General features: G+C 37.0%; 1 protein-coding gene across 3 annotated transcripts in view; it reads left to right on the forward strand.

Moving 5' to 3' along the window:
- The window catches only part of GBE1 (1,4-alpha-glucan branching enzyme 1), a 268264-nt gene that overhangs the window by 234144 nt on the left and 19891 nt on the right, over positions 1 to 14229 (forward strand). Inside the window, exons 14-16 of one of the 3 annotated variants that reach the window (XR_012021156.1) lie at positions 487 to 969; positions 2471 to 2664; positions 7316 to 14229. The exon at positions 7316 to 14229 is cut by the window's right edge and continues 6713 nt beyond it. Coding sequence is in view for 1 of the 3 variants with exons in the window: in XM_072806520.1 (XP_072662621.1) it covers positions 487 to 617 (131 nt within the window). In the remaining 2 variants the exon portion in view is untranslated. Of the gene's footprint in view, positions 1 to 486; positions 970 to 2470 lie in introns of all 3 variants that reach the window. The other 2 variants (XR_012021155.1, XM_072806520.1) reach the window with 2 other exon arrangements.

The following is a 14229-nucleotide window of genomic DNA, read 5'->3' on the forward strand; positions in this document are numbered from 1 at the left end:
CAAATCTAACAATAAGGTAAAGTTTTTAAGATAACTACAACTTCAGAAATCTCAGTACAATAACAATGTTACATTTTTTAAAGTAATTTCATGTACCTTACCTCATTGATCTGGGGACTAAAAATCTTAAAGAAAATTCACTTGTAAACAGATCCAGTATACACTCACACACACACACACACACACACACTTTATATGTAATAGGTACTGTGTTCTAAAACCTGAGCCACAATGCTAATCCTCTATGCTTTGTCTGAAGTTGTCAATGGCTAGTGAGATTTTTAGACTCTTTAAGCTGTTTTTGAGACTTTTGTTAGTGTAGAGTTTGATAGGGCAAATTGCAACAGTTTCAAAAAAAATATAGTACATTTTCATTTGTTGGCTTAATAACAAGGTTACTAATAAGCACACAAACAATTTTATAATTAATTTGCTTATAACAGCATCTATAATGTCATAATGTAATATATGTGTTAATTCTTGCAGGCCTATGTGAGTGAAAAGCATGAAGGCAATAAGATCATCGCTTTTGAGAGAGCAGGTCTTCTTTTTATTTTCAACTTTCATCCAAGCAAGAGCTACACTGATTACCGAGTGGGAACGACATTGCCAGGAAAATATCCTTTTTGTTGCTGTAGAATGTAACTGTCTGCATTCAATTATTTATTACATCATGAAGAATAAGAAAGACCAGTGCAGATCTTGGTGACAGTAGCTCTCAGTTCCTCTTTTGAAAAATGAGGGCCTTGAGATAGTTGATTGGTAAATCTTTGCTCTGCTTGGTTATACTGAATCAATCCTAAGCTTCATTCCGGTTCTAAAATGATTCTGAACATTTTTTAAAACAATATTTTGAGCCAATATGCAATCCAGGAGATAACTGTAGTTTTTTCTTTATGAAATTATTTCATAGGTTACCTTTAAGAATTGTCTCCTTTCCCCTTCACCACCGAGAGAGTAGCTATAAAGGTAACTTCCTCCCCTCTTCTTTCCTGTCTCCTCAAATGCAGGACGTAGCTTATTTTTGAAGGCATGAACTGAGTAGGAATCAGGGCATGGGAGTGTGAGCAAAGGAAATAAGGAGAATGTTGTTGTTATTTTGTATATTCATTTACTCATTCGTGTTTCACAGATAATTGCTGAGCACCTTCTTACTGAACGCCTGTGTGCCCTCCCTGTCCTGGTGCACTTAGTCACTGCCCTCATGTAGCTTTTAAACTAGTGAAGAGGAAAAGCATTAGTAACTCTAGGTTTGATAATTGTTGCAAAAGGAAAAGTGCAGTGTATTTTAAGATTATAACTTACCAGATCGAGGACCTAGCAACAGCCCAGCAAAAAATTTTAAGCAGACCCTATAAACAATGTCCTTCTCCCCTGACGCTCTGACAATGATTAACGTCTGCCACCTGAGCAAGGTGCCTGATGCCAACATGAAGTCTGATGCGTCAGGGTATCTCTACCTACAATAATAGAAACCGTCTGCTCGGGGGATCCCTGGGTGGCGCAGCGGTTTGGCGCCTGCCTTTGGCCCAGGGCGCGATCCTGGAGACCCGGGATCGAATCCCACGTCGGGCTCCCGGTGCGTGGAGCCTGCTTCTCCCTCTGCCTGTGTCTCTGCCTCTCTCTCTCTCACTGTGTGCCTATCATAAATAAATTAAAAAAAATTAAAAAAAAAAAAAAAAAAAAAAGAAACCGTCTGCTCAACTGGCTCAAAGAGTGAGGAAGATGTATTTTGCCACACAAGAAAAAGTCTTACGGTAGGGTGACCTCTGCACTGTGACAATGTTATCCAGTTCCCTGGTTCATTCTGTCTTTCTGCTTTCAACTTTCAGGGTGCCACCAACGTCCAAGGGATGGCACCTGCTAGAGTTGCAAAGAGCAGCTATGGTTCTGGATGGAACCTTCAGACGTGACAAAAGCCAAATAGACTTTCTCTGTCTCTCAATATCTCTCTCTCTCTCTCTCTCTCTCTTAAGATTTTATTTATTTATTCATGAGAGACACACAAAGAGAGGCAGAGACACAGGCAGAGGGAAAAGCAGGCTCCCTACAAGGAGCCAGTTGTGGAACTCAATCCCAAGACTCCAGGATCACAACCTGAGTCAAAGGGAGATGCTCAACCACTGAATGACCCAGGTGTCCCTGTTTTTAAGAATAAAATCACTTTACCAAATTTTCTTTCATTTTTCTGTTGACCAGAATTCAGTTACATATCCCCAAAGAAATTTCTAGCAAGGAGAAGTGTATTGCCATGACTGGCTGAATCACGGGAATTACCCTGGAGTTTCCAGGAAGTGGAAAGTGGGCTCAGGAAGTGAAGTCATTGGAGAAGTGGTTCCCCAGACAGACCATTTCTCCAACAGTAAAAGAGAAGGGGCCCATGCCATCCAGTTAAGTAGCTGGCAGCACCTCCCCCTACCCTCAGTGAAGGCACTGAGAGATGGTTCCCTACCCTTTTCTTGCCCGGCAGATCACAGTGTCATGTGGCATCAGAGCATCTGGGTGAGGTGGCTGTGGCTGTGGCTGATGGCCCACATGTGCCTCAGGTAACACAGGGGATGCTCCCTTCGGTGTGATGGGATTACCTGCACTAAAGAAGAGCTGCACTGTTCCAGGAAGCAGATATACTCACTGTTTCTATAAAGAAATGCAAATACATGCTAGGTATGTAGCCACTCTACGTGACCCCTCTCAGCTCCAAACTGTTGAAGTAATGCCCCTAGACTAAATGCCTATTTACCTGGAAGTTTAATATAATCAATTTGCAGTCAATAATTTTTTATAATCAAACCAAAATACATTTACAGTACACTTGGGATCTACCCTGCAGTCTTTGTTAAGCATTATCCTTGACCCTAAGTCAGTAAGAGAGAAGAGATGTATAGAACCAAACTACGGCATCATGCAATAAATGGGAAGGGGATAAGAATGTTCCATGGGCAAAGAAGAGATAAATAAAAGAAAAAGAGAGAGAGAGAGAGACAGCCAGAGAGCCAGAAATTGATTGATGGGTTGATTTAGAAAAGACCTTTAAGCCTGGACCTTGAGAAATAGATAAAAATCATAGTAGAAAAAAATGAGGAAGGCTATCTCAGCTGTAGGAGAGCATAGAATATTCTCAGATAATGAATAGCACAATGTATTAATTGGAGAATGATGACCCTAAAAAGGAATAAGAGATAAAGCTGAAAAGATAGATTGGGATCACATAATAGAAGATTTCAATGCTATATTAATTAGTTTAGACTTCTTCCATAGTTCTATATTGAATCACTGAAGGTTTTTGAGCTGTGGAACTACTTGATAAGAATGCATGCTTTAGGAAAAGTTCTCATGTACCCAGAGTGTAGGAGAGCTTTCTTGAGGAAAGAGATTGGAAGTATAGATATTAATTATGAGAAATTACAGTACATGTAAAAGATAATTAAGGCATGAGCTAAAGGAATGACAATAGGATAGAAAGAGGTATATGAACGTTTTCTTAGAGTGAAAGAACTCAGCAATTGTTTGGACTTGGGATGTAAAAGAGAAAATATAAGATTTCATTTTGACCAAGGGGAAGAATGGTAGTGGTATTATTACTTAGGATACCAAAGCAAGAAAGCAAGGAGGAATAACCAGTTAGAGGAATAAAAAATATAAGTTTGGGGGTTCCTGGCTGGCTCAGTTGATAGAGCATATGCCTCTTGATCTCAGGGTTGTGACTTTAAGCCCCATGTTAGGTACAGAACTCACTTAAAAATATACATATATATTTATTTATATATATTAAAATATAAGTTTAATTTAGAATTTTGATAAATGGAAATACATACAATTTCAATGATAATATTTAGAAGAAAAATCTTGACTCAAGCTACATTCATCTCCTATGTAACTATGTAACTTTAACAAATATTATTAAGTGAAAATATAAATAATAATATAGCACATTTTATGAAGTAGAACCCACTCCAAAGTTAATTTTATTTAATGATACAATATTACACTATACATGAAAGTCTAGTTTGCTTTTTTGTATTTTGTTTTGCTTTAAAGTGATCTCTACACTAAACATGGGACTTGAAGTCACCAGCTGAGCCAGCCAGGTACCCCTCTGGTTTGGTTTTGATAAAACTTTGTCACAAATTGAGTATTCTGAAATTTGGTTTATTTATCTAAATGTCTATAGGCGTCTGTTATACAGAAATTCTCTGTATTAAACACTGAATGCTTTAGGTTAGTGACCCCTTTCAGAAACTGTACTATTAAAAGCTCTAATGATATAGACACCTTGGAAAATTGGGCCATACTTTCATATAAGTAATATATAAGTAATACCTGAAACCTTGGTTCTATCAGTTGGATCTCCAGGAAAACCTTGCAGAAAATACTCTTGGTTCTTTTCCTATAGGGATTTTGTTTTCTACCGATTTGTGCCCACTTAGACCTTATTTGTTCTTGCTACCTTTCTCATTCTTGTCTTTCTGTCGACAAGCTGTATGTAACTAATTCCCATAAGTTACTGCTTCCTCTGAAGATACATACCTTTTAATAATGGTCTCTTTGAAAACTCAAGAAATATACAAGACCTGATGGACTGGTTATTTAATGAAATATTTTTTTTATAACAAAGATGTTTTTTTTGAGGGGAGAAGAGCAGGAGAGGATCTCCAACATACCTTAAACCATACCTAATTAGCTGAAAGTTTATAACCCCAGCTTTAACTCCTATAGTGATCTTAAAATCTCCTGGATTTGTGATGTCCTATACTCCAGTAACCCAGTTCAGTGCAGAAATACCATTTAAGAGTTCCTCCCACATGTGATAGCTAACCATCATGAGAACACATTCCAGTCTTAGGAATCTCACTGTTTCATAAGGTAAACAATTCAAAGTGGGTATTTTTTAATTTTTTTAAATATTGCTTTAAATGTATTGGAAGAAATGCATAAATTCTGTACTCTGGACCCAACACCTGTTGTACATGCCGCTACTCAAGTCAGAAAGGCACTTAGCATGCTGCCCACAGTAACTGCCTCCCTAGTCTTTCCTTCCAGACCAAATGCCTCTGGTTTCTTCAACAGATTCTCATGATGTTTTCCAGACCTCTTACCATCCCGTCTCTGATCAAAATGCACTCAGCATGGTGCACATCCTTCTTACAACATGTCTCCAGAACTAACAGCACAATATTCCAGGGAGGGTCTGGCAAGTATGATGTAGAGTACCCTCATTACCTCCCTTTATCTTGCTACTCTCTTGTTAATACGGCCAAAGTGAAAATAGCTTTATACTGGCAGCCATCACATTTTCTACTTGTATCTGCAATCAAATAAAAATCTTTAGTTTTTCTTAATGTGTACTTCTCTGATGTCAAGCTCCCTTATTCTTTATTCAGCTAATAACTTTAGCCTAAAACCTGAAATTTAACATTGAACATAAAAAAATAGAGATGTTGTTTTTTGCCTCTAACCTAGTAACAGGGAAGGCAACAGTTCTCTCTTATTGTTATGATTGTACCATGTTCCATAATAGCAGATACGTCTGTGCTTTCTTGCTGTTCTTTCTGTTCCAAGCTTAGCTTTAAGAGTTCTTTTTATTATCCTTAGCATTTTACAAGTCTCAGTTCTTTTTGGTCTTTCATCTTTCTGACTTTATTCTTATACCTTTACATGACATTGTAGCTCAGCATTATAGAACCATTTCAGATATGGAAAGTACAAGAAATTAGGATTTCTATGCTGTATTTTCTCATTTTGCCAAAGTGTTCTATGCCATTGGTATTTCCAACTACTGAGCCAGTGAATTGAATACAGATTTTTCACTGTGAAAAATACACAGTGGCAAGATGGGATATATTAATCAAGTTAAGAAATTCATCAAATTTTTAACTCTCTGGAGAAGAGGATTTGGTGCCAGAACAAAATGAAAGTTTCTAAAGAAGTCATTTGAACATCTTCTGTCACTGTGAAATATAAACTGCAAATGGGTAACATATCTGAATTCTTGAGGAGTTCCATTTTTTGAACCTGTATATCCTGTATGTCAATAGCAAGGCATCAACTTTCACTCAAATCTGTGGAGAATAGGTGGTAACTATCTTCCCAAGAAACTGTTGTAAGGTAAACTATTTTGGGAATAATGCCAGGTAAAGTAGAAGAAACACTTTAAGGATACCTTTACCTATCACTTCAAAATAAGATGATACATTTTGGAAAGCTAAAAGGGAAGTCTGATTTGTATCACTAAGGTTTTGGAATGTGGTCTTAGTGGTGACTGCTAAAAGACAGTATTGTTTGTGGAAAAAGAATCTATAGCTCATAATCTAGAATTTTTTTTAAAAAACACAGCAAAACCCTTTACTTATACACTGTCTCATGTTGGTCTTTTTGCTACTAATCTTCAGTGTAATACCCACCAACACTCTTTAATTAGTAAATATCAATGTAGGTGATGCAGAACTCAGATCTAAACATCCTAGACAAGTAGGCAGGTCACACATTTCATACTATGAAGATACAGCACACTTTCTTAGTGTATCATTTGCCTATGATTTCACATTTTTTAGCTGTAGAGAAAGAAAGGGAAAAAAACATAATGCCCTTTATATTATCAGAATCATTACTGTCTTTCTTCCATTGCATTTCTTTGCTTAGAACGGTATCAAATCAAACAGAGAACTGCTAAGTCCCCAAGGACAAACCTATCTTTCTAATCCCTTTTGAAGAACATTAATGGTGGTACCACATTTTGAGTGATACAAAGGAAAGTGGGTGTTAGGGGACCTATTCTGAGGACCTTATGCTTGCTGGCCTTTTTTTTTTTTTAAGATTTATTTATTTATTTATTTATTTATTTATTTATTTATTTATTTATTTATGATAGACAGAGAGAGAGAGAGAGAGAGGCAGAGACACAGGAGGAGGGAGAAGCAGGCTCCATGCCGGGAGCCCGACATGGGACTCAATCCCGGGACTCCAGGATCACGCCCTGGGCCAAAGGCAGGCGCTAAACCGCTGAGCCACCCAAGGATCCCCTGCTGGCCATTTTTAATAAGTATCTAGTTTAATATCCCCAGTGACCCTATGAGGTAGGTTGTGTTAGCCTCATGGAACAGGTCAATAAGCCAAGGCCTTTGTAACTACCTAACTTCACTCCAGGACACAGCCACAAAGGTTGAGCAGTGTACTGCAAAGCTCGAGTTCTTTGTACTGTACCTGAAGCCTCTTTCTGTTCATGGGTGCCTATGTGTGGTTGGTGGTGGTAACAGTGGTGATATTGCTGATGATGACCTATTTCTGTAATGCTAAAATAATTTTTGTATTGTTCTAGGGCAATAGGTAGCATAAGAAAATGAACCTGGATATCCTGCGTATCAAATACACAAGTTCATGGCTCAGGCAAGCTTCTCTCTCTTCAACTAACTTCTCTCAGCACCCACCATAACCCACACAAATTCCTCCCCAGAAATTCTTTCTTCCTTATGATCCCTGACATCATCCTCCACCAGATTAAGAAAAAAAAAAAAAAAACTGGAATGTACATGTACAGGTCAATGTGATTTCTCTATATTCTAGAGTAGAATATAAATGTATCCTCATTCCATGTCCAAAGTTAGACCCCTTTGATGCCTTCACATCAATTTAAGTATATTGTATAACATTTAAAGTGAAATTTAAGCCTTCACACTTTGTTTGTAAGGTGTGTGTCTGGGTATGTGCAGATTCATACTGTTCTGAGAACATAAACAACACTAAAATCAAATGTTTTTAAATTATTTGTCACCATGCTGAGATGGGGGTGGAAATAATAGTGTAATAGCAGCCCCCTTTCCAAATGGCGTTTCAAACTGTTACAATACTGAAATGTTAAGAGGAGTGATCATAAAGTATGTCTTGTGAAAAATATGTGAATCCCAGCCAAAAATATTTAAAGCAAAGGGAACAGATGAGTAAATAGTTGAATTTGACCTGAGATCTTTGAAATATTTTCATTAAACTGCCGCAAGATGTACTTTTTAAAATGTAAATTCAGACTCTGACATTTGCAACCTGTACACAGAGTTTCTAATGAGCAAATAAGGTCACTTGGATGATTCACTGGAGTGTGATTGCTGAAGGCAGAGATGTTGCTGTGAGTTGCTTAGTTTACAGAAGCCTTTGAAGCATGGTTATATAACACCCTGTGTTTATTAGAATCTATGCTTTATGCAACAAATAAAAACAAAAGTCTTAATTTAGGATTAGCTAAATGCCATATTCCATCCAGAATTTATATATAAAGGTTAATTTCTGAACAACAACAAAAAATAGAGCATCTCAACTTTCTAGTTTTCTAGGTTACATATGTTTTGATTTAAAAAAAACTTTAAAAAAAATACAAGGTTTTCTCAAAGAAGATCTACAACAATCACTTTGAACAGATGCAAGCATGTTTCTTTTCCTTGTGTATGTATGTTTGCTTTTACTCTATGCTACAATTTAATGATGCTATTCTTTATGTGAACAGAGATGATCCTACTAACAATTTCATATTTAATATAGGTCCTACTTTTGTTTTTCTAGCTTCCAAGTGGGTGTGTATTCTTTGCCAGGTTAGCCCTCTTTAGTTTCAAGAAGACAGTAATACTTTTAAACATTATCTAGAGGTCTTTTTGATCATTTTTTTGTTGTTAAACACTATCCAGATATCCCTGTGATTTAATGATAATGACAGATGTGTATCCCCACCTCCACTGGCAAGAAAGAGCCTGTATTTAACATCATTTTCTACCCAGGAATTTAAGATGAATCACAAAATGAGAAAAATATTTTGCATGATTAAAATATTGCTACAGTTATAACAGTTTTAGGTTGGCTTAATATATATTCATAAGACTATAGGCAGTAATGAATAATGAGCAAACCCTTAAAACACAAATGGTTTTAGATGTGAGGCTTTTTTCCTTTTTTTTTTTTCTTCAATATCTGAGTAGTATTCCAGGGTCTCAGTGTTCTGCGGTATTCAACAGCATTTCTGGGTTTGTTTTGCTTCATAGCTCAGTTGTCTGGCAATGGTCTCCTAGGTTCCGGAAATTCATCTAACAATAGCTCAGTCAAGATCTCTGCCCTCTATTTCTTGTCCTTCTATGGGAAAAAAGAAATCAGAAACATTATGGTAACTTTTAAAAACAATACACACTTACATAACAATTGTATTGCTAATAGGGGGAAAACCATTTGTGCTTAGGTTGATTATTATTACCAATTTGTAAAAAGAGGTATGAGTATATGGAAATTGACTCTGAGATACATGTAAGACTCAGAGTCTTACCTGCACATTAGCAATTATATCTCTAGTTAAAATGTATTAGGTTCTCACACATAAAGCTAAATTTCTGTTGGATGGATGATGAATAGGATGGGCAGACAGAAGCAGCAGATGGATAGATGGACGGATGGGTGTTGGAGAGATGAATGTATGAACAGAGACGGATGGATGAGGTGGATAGATGGAAGATACAACTACCTAATGGCAAAAGAACCCCTAGGGTTGTTTAAAATTAATAATTAAAGCACAAAAATTGCTAGAATTTATTGGGTTTCCCTTAAAGTAGATATTTAATTAAATGGCAGAAAGGAAAAATTGATGAAATATTATCAATAAGATGCATCATGATTTTGTACGACTCAAAATTAATACACTAAAATGTATTGTCAGAATACTTGCTGAGCAGACTTTCATAATAAGGTCTACCATCCATTACAGACTTATTATATGCCTGCACTCTGCAAGCACTTCACACTCATTATCTCATTTAGTAGACCTTTTCATTTCCTAGCAAATAGTATTGCAAATATGAAAATCTGCAATGAGGGCACCCAGGTGGCTCAACCAGTTGAGTATCTGCTTTCAGCTCAGATCTCGATCTCACGGTCCTGGGATGGAGTCCTGCATCAAGTCCTGCATCGAGCTCCCTTCTCAGCAGGAAGTTGGCTTCTCCCTCTCCCTTTGCACCTCCTCCCTGCTCCTGCACTTGCACCTTCTCTCTCTCAAATAAATAAAATATTTTAAAATTAATTGATTGATTAATTGAAAGAAAAGAAAAAGAAAATCTACAATGAAATCATTGACCTAAAAAATTCCATATCTAACCTTTTCTTTAAAATAGTCCTTTAAAAAAAAAAGTCCAAAATACATCATTCTCTACTGTTTAAAGGAAAAATAATTATATAATTTTATTCATCACCTTTCTTTATATCTGATGCCAGTGTTTTTTATTTTTTTTAAGATGTATTTATTTATTTATGATAGACATAGAGAGAGAGAGAGGCAGAGACACAGGAGGAGGGAGAAGCAGGCCCCATGCCAGGAGCCAGACGCGGGACTCCATCCCGGGACTCGATCCCGGGACTCCAGGATCGCACCCCGGGCCAAAGGCAGGCGCCAAACCGCTGAGCCACCCAGGGATCCCGCCAGTGTTTTTTAAATAGAGCATTCTGTGTCTAAAATAAATTTTCTAATATTGAATGTTAAATTACTTTTTACTTCTGGATCTCAGTAGAAAATAGCCAATTTTTTTTTTTTTTTTTTTTTTTTTTTTTTTTTTTAGTAACTATCTCCTGCCTGCCATAAAACTGTTTAGATCTTCTATAAATGAGGTATTTTCATTTTCATTATTTTCTGTTGAGCTATTCTAACTCAGAATCTCACAGGGCCAAACTGAGTAGTCAGTGTTTCACTTATATGTGCAAATGGTACCTGAATTCTCCAAAAAATTCATAAAATGAAGCCATGATATAATTACTGGTACACTATAATTATTTAAGTCCTCCCAAGAATATATGGATGCTGCAACCAAAGGTAGAATTTCCACTTCTCCAGAGAAAAGTAGAAAATGTAGAGCTATGAACAATGTGTTCTTGGAGACAATGACTTCAGTTATAACCATGTGGGAGAATCATTTCCAATTCTATTAATGTAGTATTTCTTGGCAAAATGGTAGAAAAATACCAAATTAATTCCTATTATGTTTGTGAAGTTTATTTGTGAAATCAGTTGCTATATGGTATTGAATAAGGAAAGTATTCTTTAGATGTTATTGAAAAAAATATTTAACGTGTAATTTAATGAAATGCAATCACATTAGCTTTCACTGACACACAATAAGTGTTTCATTAAAGAACATTAGAACAGAAAAATATTTTGTCTGTTAAATGATAAACATCACTGTAATTTTTTTCTTCATACATTTATATTTGGAGATAGTCCATTATTTTCAGTTTAGTACCTTCCCTTTCAACACTCTTCCTGTCTTTCCAGCTAAGGAAAAAAGAAAAAGAAGCTTCTCTGATGGTAGCATTCTTTTCTGATTCTGAAACAGTATTTTCTTCAGTCTGTTGTCTTACTCTAACATTTTTGTCTCCCAGAGGCTCAGTAGTTATAAGTGTTTCCAGTTCTTGTAGGTGTGAACATAGAGGAATTTGTTCACATTACTTAGGATAGTGGCTAAAAGCATGGGCTCTTTAGATGGAACCAGACTGTCTAAGCATTCAAGTTCTAAACCTCCCACCTATTCATGTTATGGAAGTAACCTCTGTTTCTTAGTTTCCTCATCCGCAAAACACCTTCTTGTAGAATTATTGTCAGACTTAAATGAGTTGATGCCTGTGAAAGGCTCAGCCGCAGTGTCCTGCTCATTCTGTAAGCTCAGGCAGTGTTGCCTGCTGTGGTTATCACTACTGCCCTCATCAGCGCTCTAAAAGTGCCTTAGAGATTTTGTAATAAAAGGAAGGAAAGGAAGGGGTGAGAGGAGTAGATCCTAATCCTCTCGATTACCTACAATTCTCTGGTCCTGCTTTGTTCATTTCCTATTCACCAGTTCACCACCACAAGGTGACTTCTGTCCTGTCACAGTCTTGGAATGAAGTCTCCTGCTCCTGGCTAAATCCTTCCCACACACTTGCATGATTGGCTCACCTTTCTTCCTTACCCCCTTGCTCCATATGCTGCAGCGTTATCTTGAGCCCCCTCTCCTCTCTTGTGCTATCTTGTTCTCTCAGGTCCAAATCCAGTTATTTATTCTTTTTTCTTCCTTGCACAACTCACTCATACTCATAGCTCCAGCCCTGTGAAGATGGGCCCTAATCACCCCTCCTCCTTGGAGGTGTGCCCTGTTCACCGACTATAATTTTGTGATAGTTAATGCCCCTTAGGAAATACCCAGCAGCATGGAATCGTAGCTTTCTGACAAGGGGAAGAACTCTAGCGTGACCTGGTTTAGCCCATTGAAATTAGATCAAATTGATTGGGTTAGAACATGTGTTTTAGGACATGATTTCCAAATTAGTACCAAAAATTAAATCTGCATAATACTTTATGGTGTGTAAATGCTTTTATTTACATTGAGTCCGCTTATCTTCACATCATCTTAGCGATACGGATCAGGCAAGTATTCTTATCCTCAACCTAAATATGAGCACTAGAAAGATTAAAAACTTTCACAAGATCATATTCCTAGTAAGTGAACAAATACTATTTAAATCTGCTTCCCCTAATTTCAGCCTAGTTTTTCATGTGAGCACCAGATAATTCACTTGTTGCCCTGTTGAAATGCCATTAAAATAGGTAAAGCATGTCTCACACTAATTACTTATAATTTTATGTTTTCTTTGCATTTCTTTGTAAGAGCTAATGATGCCTCTGACTAAATGTCATTTCTCTGAAGTGTTATACTCTCCTAGTTTCTAACACACTCATAAACACAGATCAGTTTAAATGGGATCTTTTTAAACCAATTGCTCATTTTAAAAACTTTTTGGGGGGGCGCCTGGGTGGCTCAGTCAGTTAAGCATTAGACTATTGATTTCTGCTCAGGTCATGATCTCAGGGTCTTGAGATGGAGCATTGGGCTCTGCGTTGGGCATGGCACCTGCCTAAGATTCTCTCTCTCCCTCTCTCCCCTTCCCGCCCCCCACTCCTGTGTGCTCTCTCTCTCTCTCATATACAAATAAAGAAACAAACTTTTTAAGGATAAAGTAACTTTTTATGGAAAAAGATGGCTACTTAATTTTTTTTATTAAACCAGGATATAAACTTAAGTGTATTTCAGCTTTCAGGCGCTGACTGGGAAAGTGTAGATCCTGAAGGATATTAGAGGACAAAAGGGTTTGGGGACTAAACATCCCATAAAACAGAGAAAAGAACACTTTGCAAAGAGGTGAGAGATAAAGAGTTCTGCTTTCATCAGCTTTCTTGATAAGCTGTTGCTTGTGTTCTTCCTTGAGTAGTGGGAGTTATGATCTGTGTGCTAGTTCCAGATTACCAGCACAGGTTTACAGCTCTATAATTTGTTTTAGCCACACACAGTGGTCCACGACAGATTTAGGGAGACGAGCCTCCATGTCGATTTATATTAGAAGCATATAACTGTATATATTTCCTTTTCTCACCTTAATTTTGAATGTAGGAAATTCATCCCTGGTGACATTTTGTCTGCTGGCTGCCTCAGGCAATTTACCTAAAGGATACATAGAATCATATCACTGTATTCGAGTAACTCTCTCATGACCATATTGTCTCATCACTTTGGAATTTAATAATAGTTGGATAGTTTAAATAAAATCTAAATAGGGACGCCTGGGTGGCTCAGCGGTTGAGCGTCTACCTTTGGCTCAGGGCGTGATCCCGGGATGCGAGATCAAGTCCCACATCGGGCTCCTTACAGGAAGCCTGCTTTTCCCTCTGCCTGTGTCTCTGCCTCTCTCTCTCTCTCTCTCTCTCTCTCTGTCTCTCTGTCTCTCATGAATAAATAAAATTGTTAAAAAAATAAATAAAATCTAAATAATACATTTCTGAAATAAGTTTGAAAATAAATAATTAAATAGAAATTGATTCAAAACCTCCAGAAATTTTGCTCATTTGAATTCTATAGGTCATTTCATGTCTGACTATAGCCAAAATATTTGTTGATTTTGTTTTGAACGGTACAAACATGAACTTTGCAGAAATAACTTAGCAACTTTACTCTTTGCTTGTATTACTTCCCATGTTTACCAAGTAAGATTAAACCAATATGATTGTTTTAAAGGTGATTGCAAACTACCATATTATATTTATTAGGCCCCTGGAAAATAAATTTATTAGCAGTCACATGTATGTTTAAAGCTCTCACACTCATTATTTTAGTGCCTATGGGGAAATGTTGACTTTGAATCTTTTCCCTCACAATCATTAATCTAGATACAGTTATGAGAGTTATGGGCTGG

The sequence above is a fragment of the Canis lupus genome, chromosome 30 (genome assembly GCF_048164855.1).
Source record: "Canis lupus baileyi chromosome 30, mCanLup2.hap1, whole genome shotgun sequence".
Lineage (NCBI taxonomy): Eukaryota > Metazoa > Chordata > Mammalia > Carnivora > Canidae > Canis > Canis lupus.